Consider the following 17,613-nt stretch of genomic DNA (forward strand, 5'->3'; position numbering starts at 1 on the left):
TGTGAGCTGTTCCCATCCCTCCGTGTGAGCTGTTCCCATCCCTCCTGTGTGTGAGCTGTTCCCATCCCTCCTGTGTGTGAGCTGTTCCCTCTCCTGTGTGTGAGCTGTTCCCATCCCTCCTGTGTGTGAGCTGTTCCCATCCCTCCGTGTGAGCTGTTCCCGCTCCTGCGGGCGGCAGCGGCTCCGTGGCCACCTGTGTTAGGCTTGCCGCAGGTGTGCGAGCTCCGGGGCGGCTGCCGGGGCTCCCCCGGCCGTGGATGGGGCGGTTCGCCCGCCGGGAGCGCCCGTGGCGGCGGGGCAGGGCCGGGCAGGGCCGGGCAGGGGAGGGGGAGGCCCGCCCAGCCCTCGCCGCCCCGCGCCCGCTGTCAGTGCGAGGCGGGCCGGGCGCCCCAGACACTCCCTCGGCCGCCGCCTCCTCCCGCCCGGCGGCGGCAGCGGCAGCAGCGCCATCGATGGGGTCCGGCGGCCGCCGCGGCGCGACGGGAGCGCTGCCGCTGCTGCTCCTGCTGCTGCCCGCGCCGGGCGGCCCCGCCGCGCTGCCCCTGCCCGGGGACTGCCTCCAGGCCCGCTCCCTGCCCGGGGACTGCCCCCGCTCCCCGCCCGGTGAGTGCCCCTCGCCCCTTCCCCTGCCCGTTCAGCGCCCCCCGCTCGCCCCGGCCCCGGACAGCGGCTCCCCCCGCGGGGCGCCGGCCGCTCCCGCTCTCCCCTCCGGGCGGGCGGCGAAGGGAAGGGGCCGTGCCCGGGACGCTCGCAGGGCGCTGGGGCTCCGCGGGTGCTGCCGATGCCGCTCTCCCGGCGGTTCCCGCTGCCCTGGGAGCGGCGGGAGCCCCGGGACGGGGCACCGGGGGAGCGCGGTGCGAGCGGCGGGGGCTGCGGGTGGAGCCGCTTTCGGCCCAGGGGTTCTCCCGCCGCCTCCTGCCAAGTTGAAGGCTGCGATGTTTGCTCACAGCCTCGTTCCTCCAGGGTCTCCCTTCTGCTCGGGATACTGTCACTGCAAGGGGAAATCTCGCTCTCCGTGCCTACGGATTCTTCCTAGCCCTCTTTTCCACGCCTTTGCGCGCATTAGCGATGCGGCTTCTTGTTGCGGTTCTTCTCCGCACGCTGCAGGCGGTGTGAAAATAACCCAGCTGAGCTGCCGTCCTGCCGCTGGCACGAGATTGATGTCTCTGTGTCCTGGCTTAGAGGGAAGCCCCCTCCTTGCTGTGTGTTTTTCTGGGACCCCTGTTGCCGGGGCAGGTGTGTGCCCCTGGCCTCGGGCAGGGGAGAGCTGATGGTGCCGAGGGCACGCGTGGCCGACGCTCCTTTATGGCCTCTCTCTGTTCTTCCCTGCCCATCCTTCCTTTCTGCCCCACCTACCTGAATCCCGCTAGCTGGAGACCCCCCAGCTATTGCCTGCACCCTTCCCTGCACGACTCTCTCCTTCAATTCACTGCCTCCCGTGTTTTTGAAGCTTGACCTCTCTGCTTTGAGAGGAATCGGATTCTGCTGCTCTTCCCGGCTCTTTGCCACCTTCCCTTTCCTTTCTGGTGGCAGTGGCTGGGCACCCCACGGCAGCCGTGTGCACCTGAGAGCCAGGAAGGCAATGCTGCTCTGACGCCGGCTCTTTGCCTTCTTTCCCACTGCCAAACCCCATTAGGAGTTAAAACCGAGTGAACACTTTCTGCAGTTGGCAGCTGCTGCAGTACCTACAGGCATATTTTGTGATTGGGGGAAAGGAAAAAAAAAAAAAAGAGCAGGATGAATGCTATAATTGTAAATGGCAGAAGTGCTGGCTGAAATTTCCATTTGGAAAGTGATCCCCACCGTAAAAAGTGGCTGACTATTGATGTAGTTGCTTTCTGCTGATACTCATGCTCTGCTTCTTGTTTTAGGAGGCACTTTTTGTACCTGTGTGGGGTGTTGCTTCTACAATTCTTCCTTTTAGCCAGTTGCTGGAAATCTTCCTGTTTCCATACTTGAGTTTTCTCCTGCTGTGTGAAAAGCTTGTGCTGATGTCTTCTGCTGCCTGTAACTTTTCTTCCTCTTCTGTCTACACTTCTTCATCTCCAGGACTTCTTCCTGTTGGTGTTTCCCTTTCTCTTCATTTCCTCTTCTCTGAAGTTTCCACCTGGATATTTTGCCTCAGTTTGCTGTGCTTTGAGATGGCTGGCCAGGTGATTTGGCAGTGCTGCTCCCCAGATACCATTCTTGTATTAAAAAAAAATACTCTAAGATTATACGTCTGTTTAATGGTAAGTCAGTCTTTTAACTTGTTGGTGGTGACTTGAAAGTTCATTTCAATTAACTCCCCTTGTTATTTTAAAAAACCATTTGGCTTCCTGCAGGTGATGCATGGATGTGATCAAGAACTCTTTCAATGACTGTTTTTTGTTAATCAGAAAGATTAACAATCTCTGATGGATCTCTGTGAAACTGTCAGCTGAATTTCACGGGGCATCTAGTGCTTAGGAGATTGTTTTGGATACATTTATAAATGTGCACAAAAGCTTACAGTGGGCTTATCTGAATTGCACACAATTATATCTGTATGCAGATAGAATATGACACAAATGGAAGTGCAGGGGCTGTCTCTGCGTGTTTCTGTCCTGACACATGGAAACACACAATACTCTTGTGAGCACCTCAGAGAGGTGCTCAGCCTTGTCATTTCCTCAGGGATGTGTTCAGGGGACATGCCCTGTTCTCCTCCTGCTGACATCCCTCCTGAGCCTGCTGTCTTTTCACAGATGTGGACGAGTGTGCCCTGGGGCTGGACGACTGCCACCCAGATGCTATTTGTCAAAACACCCCGAAGCTGTACAAGTGCATGTGCAAAGTGGGTTACACCGGCGAAGGGAGGAAATGTGAAGGTAAAGATCCCAGAGCACTGCCTTCTGTCTGTGCCAGCATGGAGCATTGCTAAGAAAACAGAGCCACTAAAAATAACCAAGGATGATTTTTAAATCCAAACTGTGATTGCTTCGTCACCCGATTTACTTCTTGTTTGCAAAATTCAGAGGCAAACCTTGTATGGATGTTCACCTGTTCATTTCACTCAGCCTGATAATGAGTTTGTTGTTTAACCAGCAGCCTTTGAAAATATAAGGTAAAGCTGCAAGGTTGTTTCAGGGTGTTTTCTCAGTCATCAGAAACATTCAGCAGGAAATGCATTAAATATAGTAGTGTATTTGCACGACAATGACGATTTTGGACAGCAGTAGCTGCTCACATTTAAGGCAGTCACATCCCTGTCTGTAACACTCAGGCAAGCATCCATCATATTGACTTTTGCTTTATTCCTTAGACATTGATGAATGTGACAACGACTTCAATGGGGGCTGTGTCCACGAGTGTTTCAACATTCCAGGAAATTACCGCTGCACTTGCTACGATGGCTTTATGCTGGCTCACGATGGCCACAACTGCCTGGGTAAGGAGTGTGTGCTCGTGAGCAGCGTGAGAGGTGATGGCAGCACAACCCTGTAGCTGCATCCCTGGGGAGCACATGGCAATCTCTTGGCCTCGGTCCTTTCAGAGAGAGAATGCTGCTTGTGAGAGTGAGGATTTTCAGGTACTGAGGTACCATCCCAGTGTGGCTCATTCACCCCTCTATGAAGGAGGATAACTGTGCTATATTTCTGTGGAGTGCTTTGGGTTAAAGTGTGCCAAATGTCATCTATTATTATGCTAAATGAGTTTATATAAAGGAACATGTGCTATCCTTGTCCTCTCTGTTCTGCAGTTAGTTTAGGATCAGTTGTCAGGTGTGTTTCCAGGCTTAGGGATCTTCTCTCTCAAATAGATCTGTAATGTGGGGGCTTCTCACTCTGAGTATTCCTAAAAGGAGAGGGTGACTGGGAGTGTGCAGTAGCTGGAGGCCATTGAAGAGCAGAGGGACAAAGCCTTGAGCTGGTGAAGCTGTCCTGCTTCCTGAGCGCCAGCTGGGCACCCTGTGTGGCTCAGCCCTGTGCTAGCTGTGCCATTCTCTTTTTCAGGCATGGCTCTGTTTTTCTCTACTGCTGCTGTCCATGTGGAGGTGCCCAGACACACCTCTGTACCCACGGCAGTCAGAAGGAGCCTTGCTTTCACTGCAAAATCGAAGTTACTTGGCTGGGTGCTTCCCAGTAGTGTGTGGCACGTCAGGTGGGGGTCAGACCATGCCCAGGCTGTATCTTCTGCTGAGAGACAAATCAGAAACCTCTGGAGTGTTCAGTGGGATTGTGTTGGGTTTTCCCTGCTGGGATCCTGTTGTGTACCCAGCTTTCTGCAGTGTCAGTGGGGGAGAGGGTGAACTCACCGGGTTCCAAATATTTAAATAGAGAGGGAAACAAAATATTTGAGGATACTTTAAGATAACAGGAAATCCATCTTATTTTTGCGTTTGTGTAAACACAGAGTGGAGTTCAGTTGAGGTTACCATGAAGGGCTGGGTGTGAAGGAGCACACTGCCTCTGACAATGGCACCAAAAGGCATGTGTGTGTATTCTCTTTCTACCCATGGCATACTTCAGCTGAGTTGTTTGTGACATAACTTAGACCAAAATCTACCACCTGCTCTGTCACTGGGAAGCTGCTCAGTATTGCATGGCAGACCTATAAAATAAAATAAAACAAATTGTCATTGACATACACTGAGGTTTTTACCACTGATGTGCCAATTTTGAGTTGTGATGTAAACGTTAAATAAATATTTTGGCGTGCAGCAAATTGGATCACATCTTCTCTTAATCTGTTTATTTACTTTGTTCACGCCAGGGTTGCCCTCCTCTCACCCTTATTTTTGAAGATCTCAGTTGTGTGCCTGGGTCTAAGCCAAATAGACAATTACTTGTTGGAAGGAGATGATTTTTTTGAAAGCTTTCCAAGGTCTGTAAGACAGAAACATCTGCTGGAGTTCAAATCTGTAGCACTAAAGGCTCATGGTGGCTGTTTATTCATGATTGTTTGCACATTCACATCGCTGTAGAACTCTAAAATACTCAGCTTCTTTGTGATGGAGATATGTCAGCCGCTCTTTTTCTCCAGCAGGTCACATTCTTTTGCATCCAATTGGCTTACTCACTGCCTTCAGTGGACATTAAATCTGTTGTAATACTATGTTATGCCTCTTACTAAAAGCCTCTCTTTCTCCTTTTTTGTTTCAAAAAAGACAGCTGTTTTCTGCCAGAAATGCTACAATGTTAAATTAAAAACATTGTACTATTAGCCAGGAACAATGAACAAAACAGGGGGCAAACATGATGTTACAGATGAATTTGCAAATGAGACCAGTGCTTTGCCTCAGAAAGGTTTTGTCCTCTTTTTAAGGGACTGAGTGCTTTTTATTTCCCATTAAAATTTCTGAAAATTAGGCTAGGAAAAGTATTTGGAAGTCATAGTTACAAAAACCCTGTGCTTATTAAGGGGTAGAATTCCAAAGAACTGGAGATTGGGATGGGCATCCTGTTGTTCAGAGGCTTAGCTGAAGTTTTTCTGCTCTTTGGTTCTCTCGGTGATCTTGTAAGTGGAGCCCTCCTGTGTTCTCTGGTGTTGTTGAGACTCTGAATGTTGCAAAGTCAAGATTAAAACTGCTTCCAGAACTTCTGCTCTTGTCCTTGACCGCAGTCAGTCAGCACAGCAGCAGCTCTGATGATGAGTGATGATGTCCCAGACTCGAGGGTGGAGGATGATAAATCAAACCAAGCACCAGAACAGATGTGGGGTGTGAATTTCAGCTAGGGTGAAAGTATGGTGCAGGGGGTAGGTTTTTAGCTGATTTTATTTTGAGGCTGGTATTTCTCTTGTCCCACCTTTGCTTCAGGATGTGGAGCTGGGAAAACACCTTTTATAGTTTGGATGGGTTTGGAAGCACTGAGGCAGCCAGAGCCACAGGTGATTGCTGAGCTGGATGTGCCAGAGCTGTGGAGTGGAGCTGTGCTGAGGGGCAGGGAATGTTCCCGTGGGTGGTGGGGGTCCTGCTCTGGCCCTGCCTTAGCTGTGACCATCAGCTCCCATGGGTTGGGCTGGCCAGCACTTGCTGGGAGCCGTGTGGCTGCTGGGGCAGACTGCAAACATGGCTAGAGCAGCAGCAGAAATGCACCTTCCCAAGGGTGACGGCACAACAGCAAGCCCAGGGTAGCCTGGGGTGTCTCAGCTGCTGGGATGGTTCCAAGCCGAGCTGATGTCTGTCTGTGCCGTGGGCTGGCGTCAGCACAAAGCTGATCTCTGTCTTTCCCCCCTCTCTCTGTCTCTCTCAGACACGGACGAGTGCACGTTCAACAACGGTGGCTGCCAGCACGTTTGTGTCAACACCGTGGGGAGCTACGAGTGCCGCTGCAGGGAAGGGTTCTTCCTCAGCGACAACCAGCACACCTGCATCCACCGCTCCGAAGGTACCGCCTCGCCCCCGGGCACCGAGCAGCAGCGTCTGACCCAGGCAAAAGCTCTAAAGCACCCTCAGAAGTGTTCTTGGGTTGATGTTTTCAAAGCTGCAAAGGGTCTTGAAGTCCTCGCTGCTTTTAAAAGGAGCGGTGCGTCAGGATCTTCTGAGTGGCTTTGAAGATGCTGCGTCCCCTCCTCCTCTTTGATCCCAGCCGTGTGTCTGTGGTGCTGTGCTTGTTCAAGGCTGTGCTGCTGGACTCCCAGTGCCCTTGATGCTCTGTCTTGGCTCAGCCGTGTCCTAATCCAAGGAATGGCAACAAATGGAAGTTTTGGCCATTTTCACTGGCTTTAGTTACAGAGCAATAGCTGCAGTACCTTCAGACACCTTTTAGGTTCCCTGTACAATGTTTAGGTTTCATCTAGGAGATTTATTGTTTGTCAGCCCCAAAGGTATTCAAATCTCCTGCTTTGTTTTGAGTGAAACCTTTGTGAAGCGACCTTTGAGAGATCAGAGTCTTGGATATCTAATTAGACATCAGATGGAACAAAATTATTTTGGATGCCCTTAGGGAGTGCTTTAAAGTGGTTGCTCAGATCAGGGAGTTGTCCATTGAACTGTACAGCGAAAATCTTAGTAAGAAGCACTTAAAGCTGCAAGGTTTTCTTTAATCTATGGCTTGTTGTTGGCATAACTATAAGAGGAATCTGAGCATGAATAAACAAATCTCACTTTAAAAATCCCCAAAGTGAAGAGATCAACATTTATAGACATATATGGCCATCCACAGAGGAGGGTGATGAGGTGGCCATCATCTGACAGAGCTGAACCAATCCTTTGTTTGGATGGAGAATTTGTGTTCTCAGCTCCTCTGGCCCTGGGCTTGGTCTCACAGGGCTTGGGTGCTCCCTCTGGCCATGGCTCAGGTTCCCACTGCAGGGGCTGATCCAGGGGTGGGACAAGGCACAGCAGGGATGTGAGTTTGTGTGCATCCGTGGAGGAGGTCTCTGAGGACAGAACTTGGGTGCTTGAACTCCTTGTCTTGTCTGATGCCAAGAGACTAAAAACTTCCAACCTCCTTTTCATACTTACTGCTACTTGAGTGCCTTCTACTCTCTTGAGCTGACAGCAGCAGCATTCCCTGTCATTCATATTTGCTCCCTTATTTGTACCTTTGGAATTCTGTCTCTTCTCTTAAAGATGCATTTAATTTCTCTTTTTCTTTTTCCTGAAAAAGGTCCTTTATTCATAATACCAAACTTCTACTAAACATGGGTATTTTTCTTTGAAAAGGAAAACAAAGAGGACAAAAAAGATGGATGTTTTATCCATTAAAACTATCTAATATAATACATCTTTATCAAAACCAGTCTTAAGAAAAAACCTCAGCACACTGCTTTACATGATTTGTTTGGTTTTTTTTTCTTAGTAAAACACTGAAGTGTTTGTTTTTCTTTCTTTAAAAGCCATTTTTTCAGGTTTTCATGCTGTGACTGTTTCCTTTCAGCCCCCTCTACCCACTCCCCCACCCCCCCTTCATTACTGTAAAGTGCTGCTCGGGATTCCCCACCTTTTTTTAAAATTTTTTGGTTTGTTTTTTTTTTCCCTTGGGTGGGCATGTCTGTTGTAAGCCAAATCTCACTTCTTTATCTTTCCCTTCACTTTGTTCTCTGCTTTTCTGCTCATTTCTGGGACTTCTGTTCTCTGCCTTGTGTTTGCATTGCTCAGTGTTTGTACTTTATTGGTTCTGAGACCTCACAGCTTTGATCAAAGCAGATTTTGGCTCCTACTAGACCATCTCTTCACTTTTGCTTCTTATCTGTAAAATGAGGGAATATTTCCTTCCCTGTCTCCCAGTCCTGTTAAGATTCTTCATATATTAATGCCTGAGAGACCTTCCCTGTGGTCTGCAATGTTGGTCTTTAAATACACAGAAGTGGAGTGAACTGGACTTTAAAGCACAGGAACTGAGATTTTCCTGGGAAGTTGTGTACAATCCAATTTTTTTTCCTTGTTTGCCTGCTGGAATGACTTTCTCTTCATCTGTGTGGGAGAATGAATTACCTTGGGAGGCTGTTAAAGTATCTGGTAGGGCAGCCATGCATGTGCACCTTATTTCTGGGTTTGTATTCCCTAATAATTCCATATTCGGGAATACAAAAACTCCAAGGAAAACAGAGGGTTTTTTTGTTCGTAAATATGTAGTGCATCTTTGTGGCTGCTATTGCTCTGGATGGCAAATCTTGCTGCTCTCCCTTGTGGTATTTCACAGTCATAGCTCTCTGCTTGTTGGGCTGAATTGATGGGAATGATGGGATCTGTAGGATGGAAGCCGAGTTTTGACTCGCTGTGTGGACTCAGACACAGGGCACCACCTCAGCTCTCACTCTTGGGGCCTAGACTGCAGAGAACAGGGATAACTGGAGAACTCCTGGGGAAAAGTTGCCTTAGCACAGGGATGTAGAAAGCATGATGGAAGACAAAAACACTCCTGGGATGTCCTGTTCTGCTGGCTGTGCTGGTGCTCCTCACCATTTTTCTATTCTCTCAGAGTGTCTGGTAGCTCTTTGTACCATTGCATCCTCCCTGTCTGTCCTACAGAATGCCTGCTTGAACGTGCCCTAAATGCAGCCTTAAAGCTCTCAGCAGTTTGGGAATGCTGTCCTGACGCCTTCTGTGCAAAAAAAATTTAAAGATTTAAACCCAGATCATACAATTTAGCAGATCAATCAGTTTAGCGTGCTGGCGTTTTTTTGCCTGTGTTTTGCCAGTGGCAGGAGTGCTCAGACCTCAGGTTTGCTGGGTGTCTTTGAGAAGGTCCAGTCATCAGAAAGGTCTCACCTGGCTCAGGATCTGCTCAACCAAGTAGGCTGGATTATTCACCTCTCTTGGCTGAGCGGGACAATCCAGAGCCATCCATCCCAAGACATTTGTGAGTCAGCAGGGCAGGGTGTCCTACAAGAGAAATTGTGTGTCTGGGAGGTGTGTGGGGAGATGTGACCAAAATTTGCTTGGGGTTTGTTTCTGGGTCCCAGCCTGCCATTGCAACAGCACTGGAACAATCTGACCTGGGAGACTTTGTGTCCGCCAAGGGGTTTGCAGCCACACAGCATTTATGGCTTTATAAACATCTCTTTAATACAAACTCATAAAATGGGGCTGAGAGAGATCTACCAGCTTTGGAAACAAGCAGCAGTCCCAAATTGGAATGTGTGGATGTGGGTATCTTCTATGAAACTGCCTTTTGGGTTGGCCAGATTTGGGTGGGTTTGGTGGAATACCTTGTTACACAATGGATACTTTGTAATTAAAATGCATCCTGGTCTGGAAAGTGCAATTTTAGCTTTCTATGGAGACCTGCTCGAATCCTGCTCCCTCAGAATGGAGCAATCCCAAATGGAGCATATAAACCAATTGTTTGGTGTCAGTGAACTTTACCAGAGTACCTGCTTGAACAGTTTCCCCTTCGGTAGCTCAATAGAGACAAAAGAATAACTTTGTTAACAGAAACTAAGCTGCTAATTCCCTTAATGCTCCCTAACCCCTCTGAGCTGACAGACCAAGCCATACTGCATGCTTAAGACCAGAACTTTCACAAAACCAGTGCTAATGAGGCTAATTTGTGGCTTCATAGGCTGTCTCCTTCCCTGACTGACACAATAATGGGTGACACAGCTTTCCTGTGGGCTCCTCGGGCTGTGTCTGTGTGCTGCAGGGTTTGAAGTCTCATTGTCTTGTTGGACTTCTGGAGAGCCCTCACTGTGGGAAAGGAATCAAAAAGCCAGTAGAGCAGAATAATCTGGGCTCTGCAACGTCCAGTCTTTTGTTGCTTAAAGCTGTCTTAATAGAGAAAGGGTCCTGTAGCTGGTGCTCCAGGGGGTGAGAATAGCAGTGTGGAACAAGGACCTAATTGAAGTGGAGTGGAATAATGGTGACGAGCCGACCTCTGCCTCACAATGCCACGGGTTTGTTTCACTTTGTAATAAGGCTGAAAAAGGGGCTGTGTAAGTTTAAAAATATATAGGGTGTGGAACTGATCACACAGTCCCTTTGTGGCATGGTCACCCTTTCTCTTCTGCTCCTGATTGTGTCTCTGCTCGGCTCCAGAGAAGCTCACTGGGCTGGTGTGGGATGAGCTCTTGCAGCCAAAGCATGCTGCACTTGGTCTTCATAAATGGAGTGTTCTCACTGAGAAGAGAGGGCATTTTGGTGTCACTTGTCCTTTTAAAGCCAAGTGAGCCAAGGCAGAGGATTTGATGGTAAAGGTGTGCTCTCTGTACACCCAAGGAGAACATTCAGATGTCTTCTCTTTCCTGGTTTTGCAGCACTGTAGAGAACTTTGTCAAAAATCTGTGGTATTCTATTAAAAGAAAACCTGTTTCCTTAATTTGGTCTAATGATCTCAGCCAGCTGCTGGGTGTTTTTGTGTTGTACCACCTTCTTGCCAATGGCAAAGACACTGATTGCACTGAACCATGGAGCAAGGGGAAAGAGGCTTTTGCAATAATTTTAGGAACTATTCCTCCCAGTTTAATTGACTTCATATTTTTGTAAAGGCCAGGAAAGACACTCTGGCAATTGAGTGCTGTTCATGAACTGGCAGAGATAAAATGACAGAATGTTTTAGGAGGTATAGCAAAAGAAATCCAGTCATTAGTGTCACACTGGTTCTTCATTTGGTTAAAGCAGACATTGGCACTAAGTTCTGTCTAGCTGGGAAAGTGTGTAGAAACACAGAACACTGTGATAATACCCACTGAGGTCATCTTGGGTGGTAGGTACTGAAATCAGAAAAAAAATTGAAAACAAAGTGGTTAACAACAAAGAGAATTGGCATACAGTGTGTGTGCAATCTGCATGTTGGCCTGGTCTCTACTTGGTCACTGCTGAGACAGGTTATGACTCTGGGAGTCCGCTCTGTATCCAGGAATTGAAATTGGGATGACCCTTTGACTGCTGCTCTAAACCTTCCTGTGACTGCTGGCTGCTCTTTTAAGCACAGAATTAAGAACTTCCCTTTAGACTTGGACCTTGCCAGGACACTACCACTTTTATAAAAGAAATGAGGAGGTTTTATGAACACCTGAAGGTAGAAAGTGAGAGCATTGGATGAGAATGCAGGTGCTGTACAAATCCATGGATGTTCTCTTTGACCTTGCAGTCAAAGAACACGGGCACAGAAAAGATCACAGAAGGAGAAACCTTGGGGCCAGAGACTTTGCAGGACTGGACTTGCTGCCTTTCCTCTCTGTAAGCTGAAACCTCTTGTCCCAGCCCTGCAGAGTCTTCCCAGAGTTAGAGGCTTAGTCTGTGTGTGTATTGAACTGACTTTGTTGCCTACTCACAGAGCTTCTGAGGATGCTGATGCTTGTGTACCTTTGTTTTACAGAAGGCATGAGCTGCATGAACAAAGATCATGGCTGTGCCCACATCTGCAGAGAAACACCCAAAGGAGGAGTTGCCTGTGAATGCCGACCAGGATTTGAGCTGTCCAAGAACCAGAGGAGCTGCATTTGTAGGCAACATTCTGCATATGCTTATGGTTCCCCCAAGTGAACACCAGCAGTGCTCTGTTTGCACTTTGAAATGGGACTTGGCATGTTTTAGCTAACGTGGGATGTCACATCTGAACTGTGTGCATTTGAATTAAACCAGAATTGATGTCTTTTCTGGACACTGTCACACAGGTCTATTAATTGCTGCAGTGTCTGTGGTTTGGGAGCTGTGCCATCATTCACAATGAGGGGAAGTTCAGCTCCATGGGAGAGCTGTGTTTCAGTCTCACAGAGCCCTTCAGCACAGGGCCACGTGAGGAAGGTGTATTGGATGCTCAGGTGGCAGTGGAATTGCAGACTGCCCTCCAAAGGTGCTGGAAGTACGTGTGAGAGTGCCATGTGTTTTCTTGCCAGTGACCTGTAACCACGGGAACGGGGGCTGCCAGCACTCGTGTGATGATGCTGACAATGGGCCTGTTTGTGGATGTCACCCCAAGTACGTCATGCACCTGGATGGCAAAACCTGCCTGGGTCAGTATGCAGTGGAGGGAAGCAGTTTTCTGTGGATGGCCCCCTCGAGGGTGGTGTGGTGGTGCTGTGTGTGCATGATTAATGCCCCTCATAACAGTATGGCTAGAAAATGTCAAGGAGTTCAAAATTAAGGAACCTGATAGTGCATGGGTGAGTTGGTTGGGTCCAGTCAAGTTTTGCTTCCCTATTTAAGTAGCTACCTAATACTATTGCAACCTGTAATTATGACTGGTCCCCCTGAAGCACAAGGCATATCACTTACCAAAGAAAGCTTCCTTCCCTCTAGGATATTTTAGGTTCAGTTTGTTCAGTAGCGTGAGCCAGAGAGTACAAGCAAAGGAGTATGTCTGTAAAAACTGGGACTCTGAAATCAATTAATGTATCATTTTGGCAAGGCAGTTATCCAGTAAAGAAAGCACTTAAGGTTTATAAACTCTTCCAGCCTCTGGAATAGTTTGTTGTCTATTGATTGAAGTCAAATGCTCAGGCATTAGTGGCTGGTTGTTGTAATTAGCCCACGATAGATGATGACAGTGCACTCCTAACAGAACAGTTCAGTTATTTCTTTCATCTTGCTGCTGTTTACTACATCTGTAGCACATCTTTTGTTTTGTTAAGGATACTGAAGCAAACATGACTTGTAAGGAAGCCAAAAAAGCAAAATATTTTCCGGTTTTGACTGAAGGGTCTTCATGATTTTTATTACTTCTTGCTTTTTAAAAGCAATTGATTTCTGCCTGGTCTGTTCCGACTGTCTCTGGTTCAGTGTGTGATGCAGCTGTTTGTGTGTGTTGGATATCAGATGAGGGTTCTGGTCAGGGCACCTTTACTCACTTGCTTTTTTCATGCTCCTTTACAGAGAGGGAAGAAGCTGCTGTTGAAGTTTCTGAGGGAAACACCACAGCAGCAGCTGATGTGGACAAGAGAGTGAAGCGACGGCTGCTTATGGGTAAAAGTGCTGATCCAAAATAATTCTGCTGCTTGTTGAAACCTTTTAGATTGAAGAATTAGTGTGGGCTTTTTTGGTTTTTTTATGGTAACCATCTATTCTGGGCTGAATTCTGCCTGAGATGATCTCTCTTAAGGAAATAATACTATTCCCTAATGTTCAGACATCTAAATGAATAGCCTTGTTTTCAAAAGAATGACAGAGGAAGAAAGAAGATGCACTCTGTCTTCCCTTAGAGGCTGGACACAGGCTGCCAATACTGCATGTGAGATGAGAGACTGGGAGGGAATAAACCAGCAGAGCTCTCAAAACCTGACAATGAGTAGCATATGCTTGATGCTGCAGAAAATGATACAGAGCTAGAAAGTAGATTTGAAAAAGCAAACATTAAAGAATGCTCTTTGCAGCTCTCTCAATCAATATATGCTGTATAAAATTGTATTTGTCCAGCCAGTGAAAAGGCTGTTAGGCTGATGCCAAGAGGATGAAAACCAAAGAGTGAGTTATTTCTGTTTGGCTGGATGTGAAGAGCTGTGTTTCAGGAGTGTTTTCTAGGAAGGTTTGGTGAGATTTAGGCATAGTTTTCATAGAGGAGAGTTAGAGGAGCAAACTTTGGTTGAAATGGCACCTGGGTTACCAGGCTGAAGGAATGCTCAGTGAGGGTGTTATCCACCATGACTGGGAGCACAGGGAGCATGGGAAGATGGGTCGGGAGGGATTTCAGAAAACTCATTTAGTAGTGCTGGGTGTAGCCAGGTGTCTCATTGGTGGGAAGCATCAGAGGCTCAGCCAGGATTCAGTGTGGGCATAAGGAAACTGACTGGCAGTAACAGATTCATCATCAAGGAGTGGGGATTTGTGTTTAAGGCACAAATGGAATACTCAGAAGACAGTATTGTGGTTTGTAATGTTTCCACAAAAAACCTGGAAAGAGCTGAGGCAGGGATTTTGCCGACACATGTATTTAGCAGTTGCTCGTGTGTTCTAGGCTAAATGTTTGAATAGCAGTGTGCTTGGGACTGTGCCTTGTATCCCATGGTGTTTCTTGGTACCATTGTAATTTCCCTGAGGAAACCTGAGCTCTGTCTCGTTGGCCAGAAACGTGCGCGGTGAATAACGGCGGCTGCGACCGCACCTGTAAGGACACATCCACCGGAGTCCACTGCAGCTGCCCCGTTGGATTCACGCTCCAGTTTGATGGCAAGACATGCAAAGGTGGGGTTTATACTCCTGGGCACGTGTGCCAACACCTGTTACCAGGCCCTGTAAGATATTAATCTCCAAACAGAGGCAGCCCAGGGTGCAGAGGAAAGGTGGTGTGTTCAATCTGACCGGAGGAAGGGCTGCACCACGGGCAGAGGCTGTGGTGTCAGGGGTATCACGTGCAGAGAATCTCTTCTTCTCTGCCCTCCTGCTCTCCACTTCCACCTCCTGTGCCTCCTTTTTCAGAGGTCAGGTCTGGGAGGGCTAAAAGAGCTCTGTGGCCAAGCAGAGGTCCCTAGGAGCAGAGGCCAGCAGGTGTGGGGGTGCTCCCAGGCATCCAGTCCCAGCTGGGCATTAGAGCAGTTGGTAAGAAAATACCAGTGTGTAAACAGGGATGTGTTTTGTAAAAATGCACTGCTCCCAGCAGCTCTAATGAGAGCTCTGGTGAGGAGCAAAGGCATGGTTAGGTTGTGTATTATATTGCTTTTCCAGTAATTAGATGTTAAGTCTGTTCTGCTAAGTGAAAATGATGAAATCTCCAGGCTTGAGTCAATTAATATTAGATAAAGGCCTCATTCTAATATTGCCATGAAAGGGACAGGGTAGTTCAGGAAGTCTCTGTCTGAGATTTCTACAGGGCTTACAAAAAGGTTTAAAGGTTTAAAATACCAAAACCACTTAGAGAGCCTTGGAGTCAAAGTGTTTCCAAACAGAACTCAGGGAACAGTCTTTTATGAATGCATTACCCAAATGCAACTGACAGCCAGATATTAAATGAGAGCAAATAACACTGTCCTGGGGCTGAATGGGCTGCATCATTCTTAAGAGCTGGATCTGATCTTCCTTACAATTTGTGGTAGTCTCACTAGATTTTGTTTCTGGGCTCCTCCAACCGACTGGACGTGACTATTTTCTGAATCTGGCAGTGGGAGTAGATTGAGTGCCAAAGCTCTGTGTTTATTTGCTGAAGCCTTTTTTCTTCTTTTCACTACAGATATTGATGAATGCCAGTCCAATAATGGAGGCTGTGATCATTTCTGTAAAAACACTGTTGGCAGTTTTGATTGCAGCTGCAGAAAAGGATTTAAATTATTAACAGATGAGAAGTCCTGTCAAGGTATGTGCACTCGAGAGACAATGGTACAACAAAAGTAGGACAAATCAGCGTGGCTTGGACATCTACTACAATGATGAAGTGATAATGGACTCCAGAATAATTTCCATTCCTCAGTTTGGATTTTTTTTTCTTCTGAAACAGCTGTTGAGTTAATACAGTTGGCTTGATGCTATTGTAGGAGATAACTTTAATGGCACAGTGAGCTATTATCTGGAAGGGACAGAGACAACATCATATTAAAAAGCTCTCCATGAGGTTAATGCTTCCCCCTGCCTTAATGATTTTAAAGTAATTTACAGGAAAATTAGGTAATGTCTCTCCCTTCATCTTTCTGACTGATTCACCATTGCAGTGAAACTATTTTTTCTTAATAGGATATTTAGCTGCCATGAGCTCATTATTAAAGGAAAAATATATAATGTGATCTATGAAATCATAGATCTGTGGACAGGCTGGAAACTCTGTTCCCTAAAATATCACAGAGCCTTTTCTTTTGAGGATGACTTGGATTTCTCCTCTGAGACCTGCAGAGCATATTTGCTTTGCTGTATAGTGGTTTGTACATATAGATTTAGCAATCCTATTTAAGCTGCTTGAATGCACAAAAAATGTGGTGATAAAAATGGTCTGTGGTTGTGGAAAAGCAACAGGATGAAACAATGTCAATTCAGTCAGGCAAATAATGAATTATGTGATTTCCTGGGAAACTAGCTGCCATTAAAGGTGAATTTCAGAAATCAGAACTGACCAAGAGGAAATAATTTTCACCTGGGTTATTTTTGTGCATTCTTATCCTTTATAACAAATAGGCAAAGAAGGACAAGTATTTATATGGCAAAAACTTACTGTATAAACATTTGATTTTCAGGATTGTTTGGGGTTTTATTTTAATGAAATCTGTTTATGAATGTATCTTAAAGACTTGTATCTTCCTTTTGCCCTGTCACTTCTGTTGCTTTCCCTGGACTGTTTCAAAAGTGATATCAAGCTATGTGCCAAAGCCCAAGGAAAAAGACTGATGGAAAGTGCTAGTGAAGTTGATGTGAGCTTTTTTTGTGTCTTGCAACATTCTTACCTGGCATACAAAATGTACTAGCATAGAAATTTTAGGTATTTTTGATGGCACAATGAATGTTCTTTGTCAGAGAACACTGTGATTTTCAGCAGGCTTAAATCAGGCACTGTATATTCATACAGAGCTTCATTTAGGGAGGAAAAAAACAAAGGTAGTATTTTCCCTTGTATACTGCATTTCTATGTAGAGTAATCCTAGCAATGTAAGAGTTTTGTCAGCAGTTTTCTTCTCTCATAGAAGAGAAATAATTTGATTTAAACATAATTGTAAAAACATAACAGCAGTTTTTGCGCTTGCCAAGGAAAAGCTTGTTTGGCAAACCAAGCATTCTTTTAAAAACTGTCATTTCATTATGTTACATTATGTGCTTTGAAAGAATCTGCACACCCCTGCAGCTGCTGAACTCTGTTGGCTCCTCAGGGCTCCCTGGCCAGCCTGAGGGGTTCTGATGCCTCCCTTTAAACCTTGCAGACATTGATGAGTGCTCCTTCGAGCGGGCGTGCGACCACACGTGCATCAACCACCCCGGCACCTTCGAGTGCACTTGTAACAAGGGATATGCCCTGTATGGCTTCACACACTGTGGAGGTGAGTTACAGACACACCACAGCCTCTGGGACACGGGGGTGTTCCCACAGGCCTGCTCTGAGTCCCTGCAAGACACAAACTGATGCAGACGCGGCCCACGGAGAAAATTTTACTCCTTGCTGTGATTAGGAGACACAGAAAAAGTAGAAACTGATCCTGCTTATTTCTGTCTTTGCTCAAGTGATTTTGCCTTTACACCCTGCAAGCAAAAGGGACCTGTAATTATTAGGACAAACTGATGGGTTTTGTGCTTGCATCTGAAGTCCATAATTCAAACCAATTTTCACATGCAGAAGAGTCATTGACTTGAAGGAGAAG

General features: G+C 46.7%; 1 protein-coding gene across 7 annotated transcripts in view; it reads left to right on the top strand.

Moving 5' to 3' along the window:
• The first annotated feature begins 370 nt into the window (after positions 1–370).
• Positions 371–17,613, top strand: part of SCUBE2 (signal peptide, CUB domain and EGF like domain containing 2) — a 39,656-nt gene continuing 22,413 nt past the window's right edge. For 3 of the 7 annotated variants that reach the window (XR_015287709.1, XR_015287710.1, XM_086892028.1), the window contains exons 1-10: positions 398–603; positions 2,727–2,849; positions 3,284–3,409; positions 6,216–6,350; positions 11,727–11,852; positions 12,247–12,363; positions 13,223–13,312; positions 14,411–14,527; positions 15,510–15,632; positions 17,179–17,295. Coding sequence is in view for 4 of the 7 variants with exons in the window: in XM_086892028.1 (XP_086748154.1) it covers positions 453–603; positions 2,727–2,849; positions 3,284–3,409; positions 6,216–6,350; positions 11,727–11,852; positions 12,247–12,363; positions 13,223–13,312; positions 14,411–14,527; positions 15,510–15,632; positions 17,179–17,295 (1,225 nt within the window). In the remaining 3 variants the exon portion in view is untranslated. Of the gene's footprint in view, positions 604–2,049; positions 2,232–2,726; positions 2,850–3,283; positions 3,410–6,215; positions 6,351–11,726; positions 11,853–12,246; positions 12,364–13,222; positions 13,313–14,410; positions 14,528–15,509; positions 15,633–17,178; positions 17,296–17,613 lie in introns of those variants that run through there. The other 4 variants (XR_015287708.1, XM_086892027.1, XM_086892030.1 and 1 more) reach the window with 4 other exon arrangements.

Source organism: Cyanistes caeruleus, chromosome 6 (genome assembly GCF_971803275.1).
Source record: "Cyanistes caeruleus chromosome 6, bCyaCae1.hap1.1, whole genome shotgun sequence".
In the NCBI taxonomy this organism is placed as follows: Eukaryota; Metazoa; Chordata; class Aves; order Passeriformes; family Paridae; genus Cyanistes; species Cyanistes caeruleus.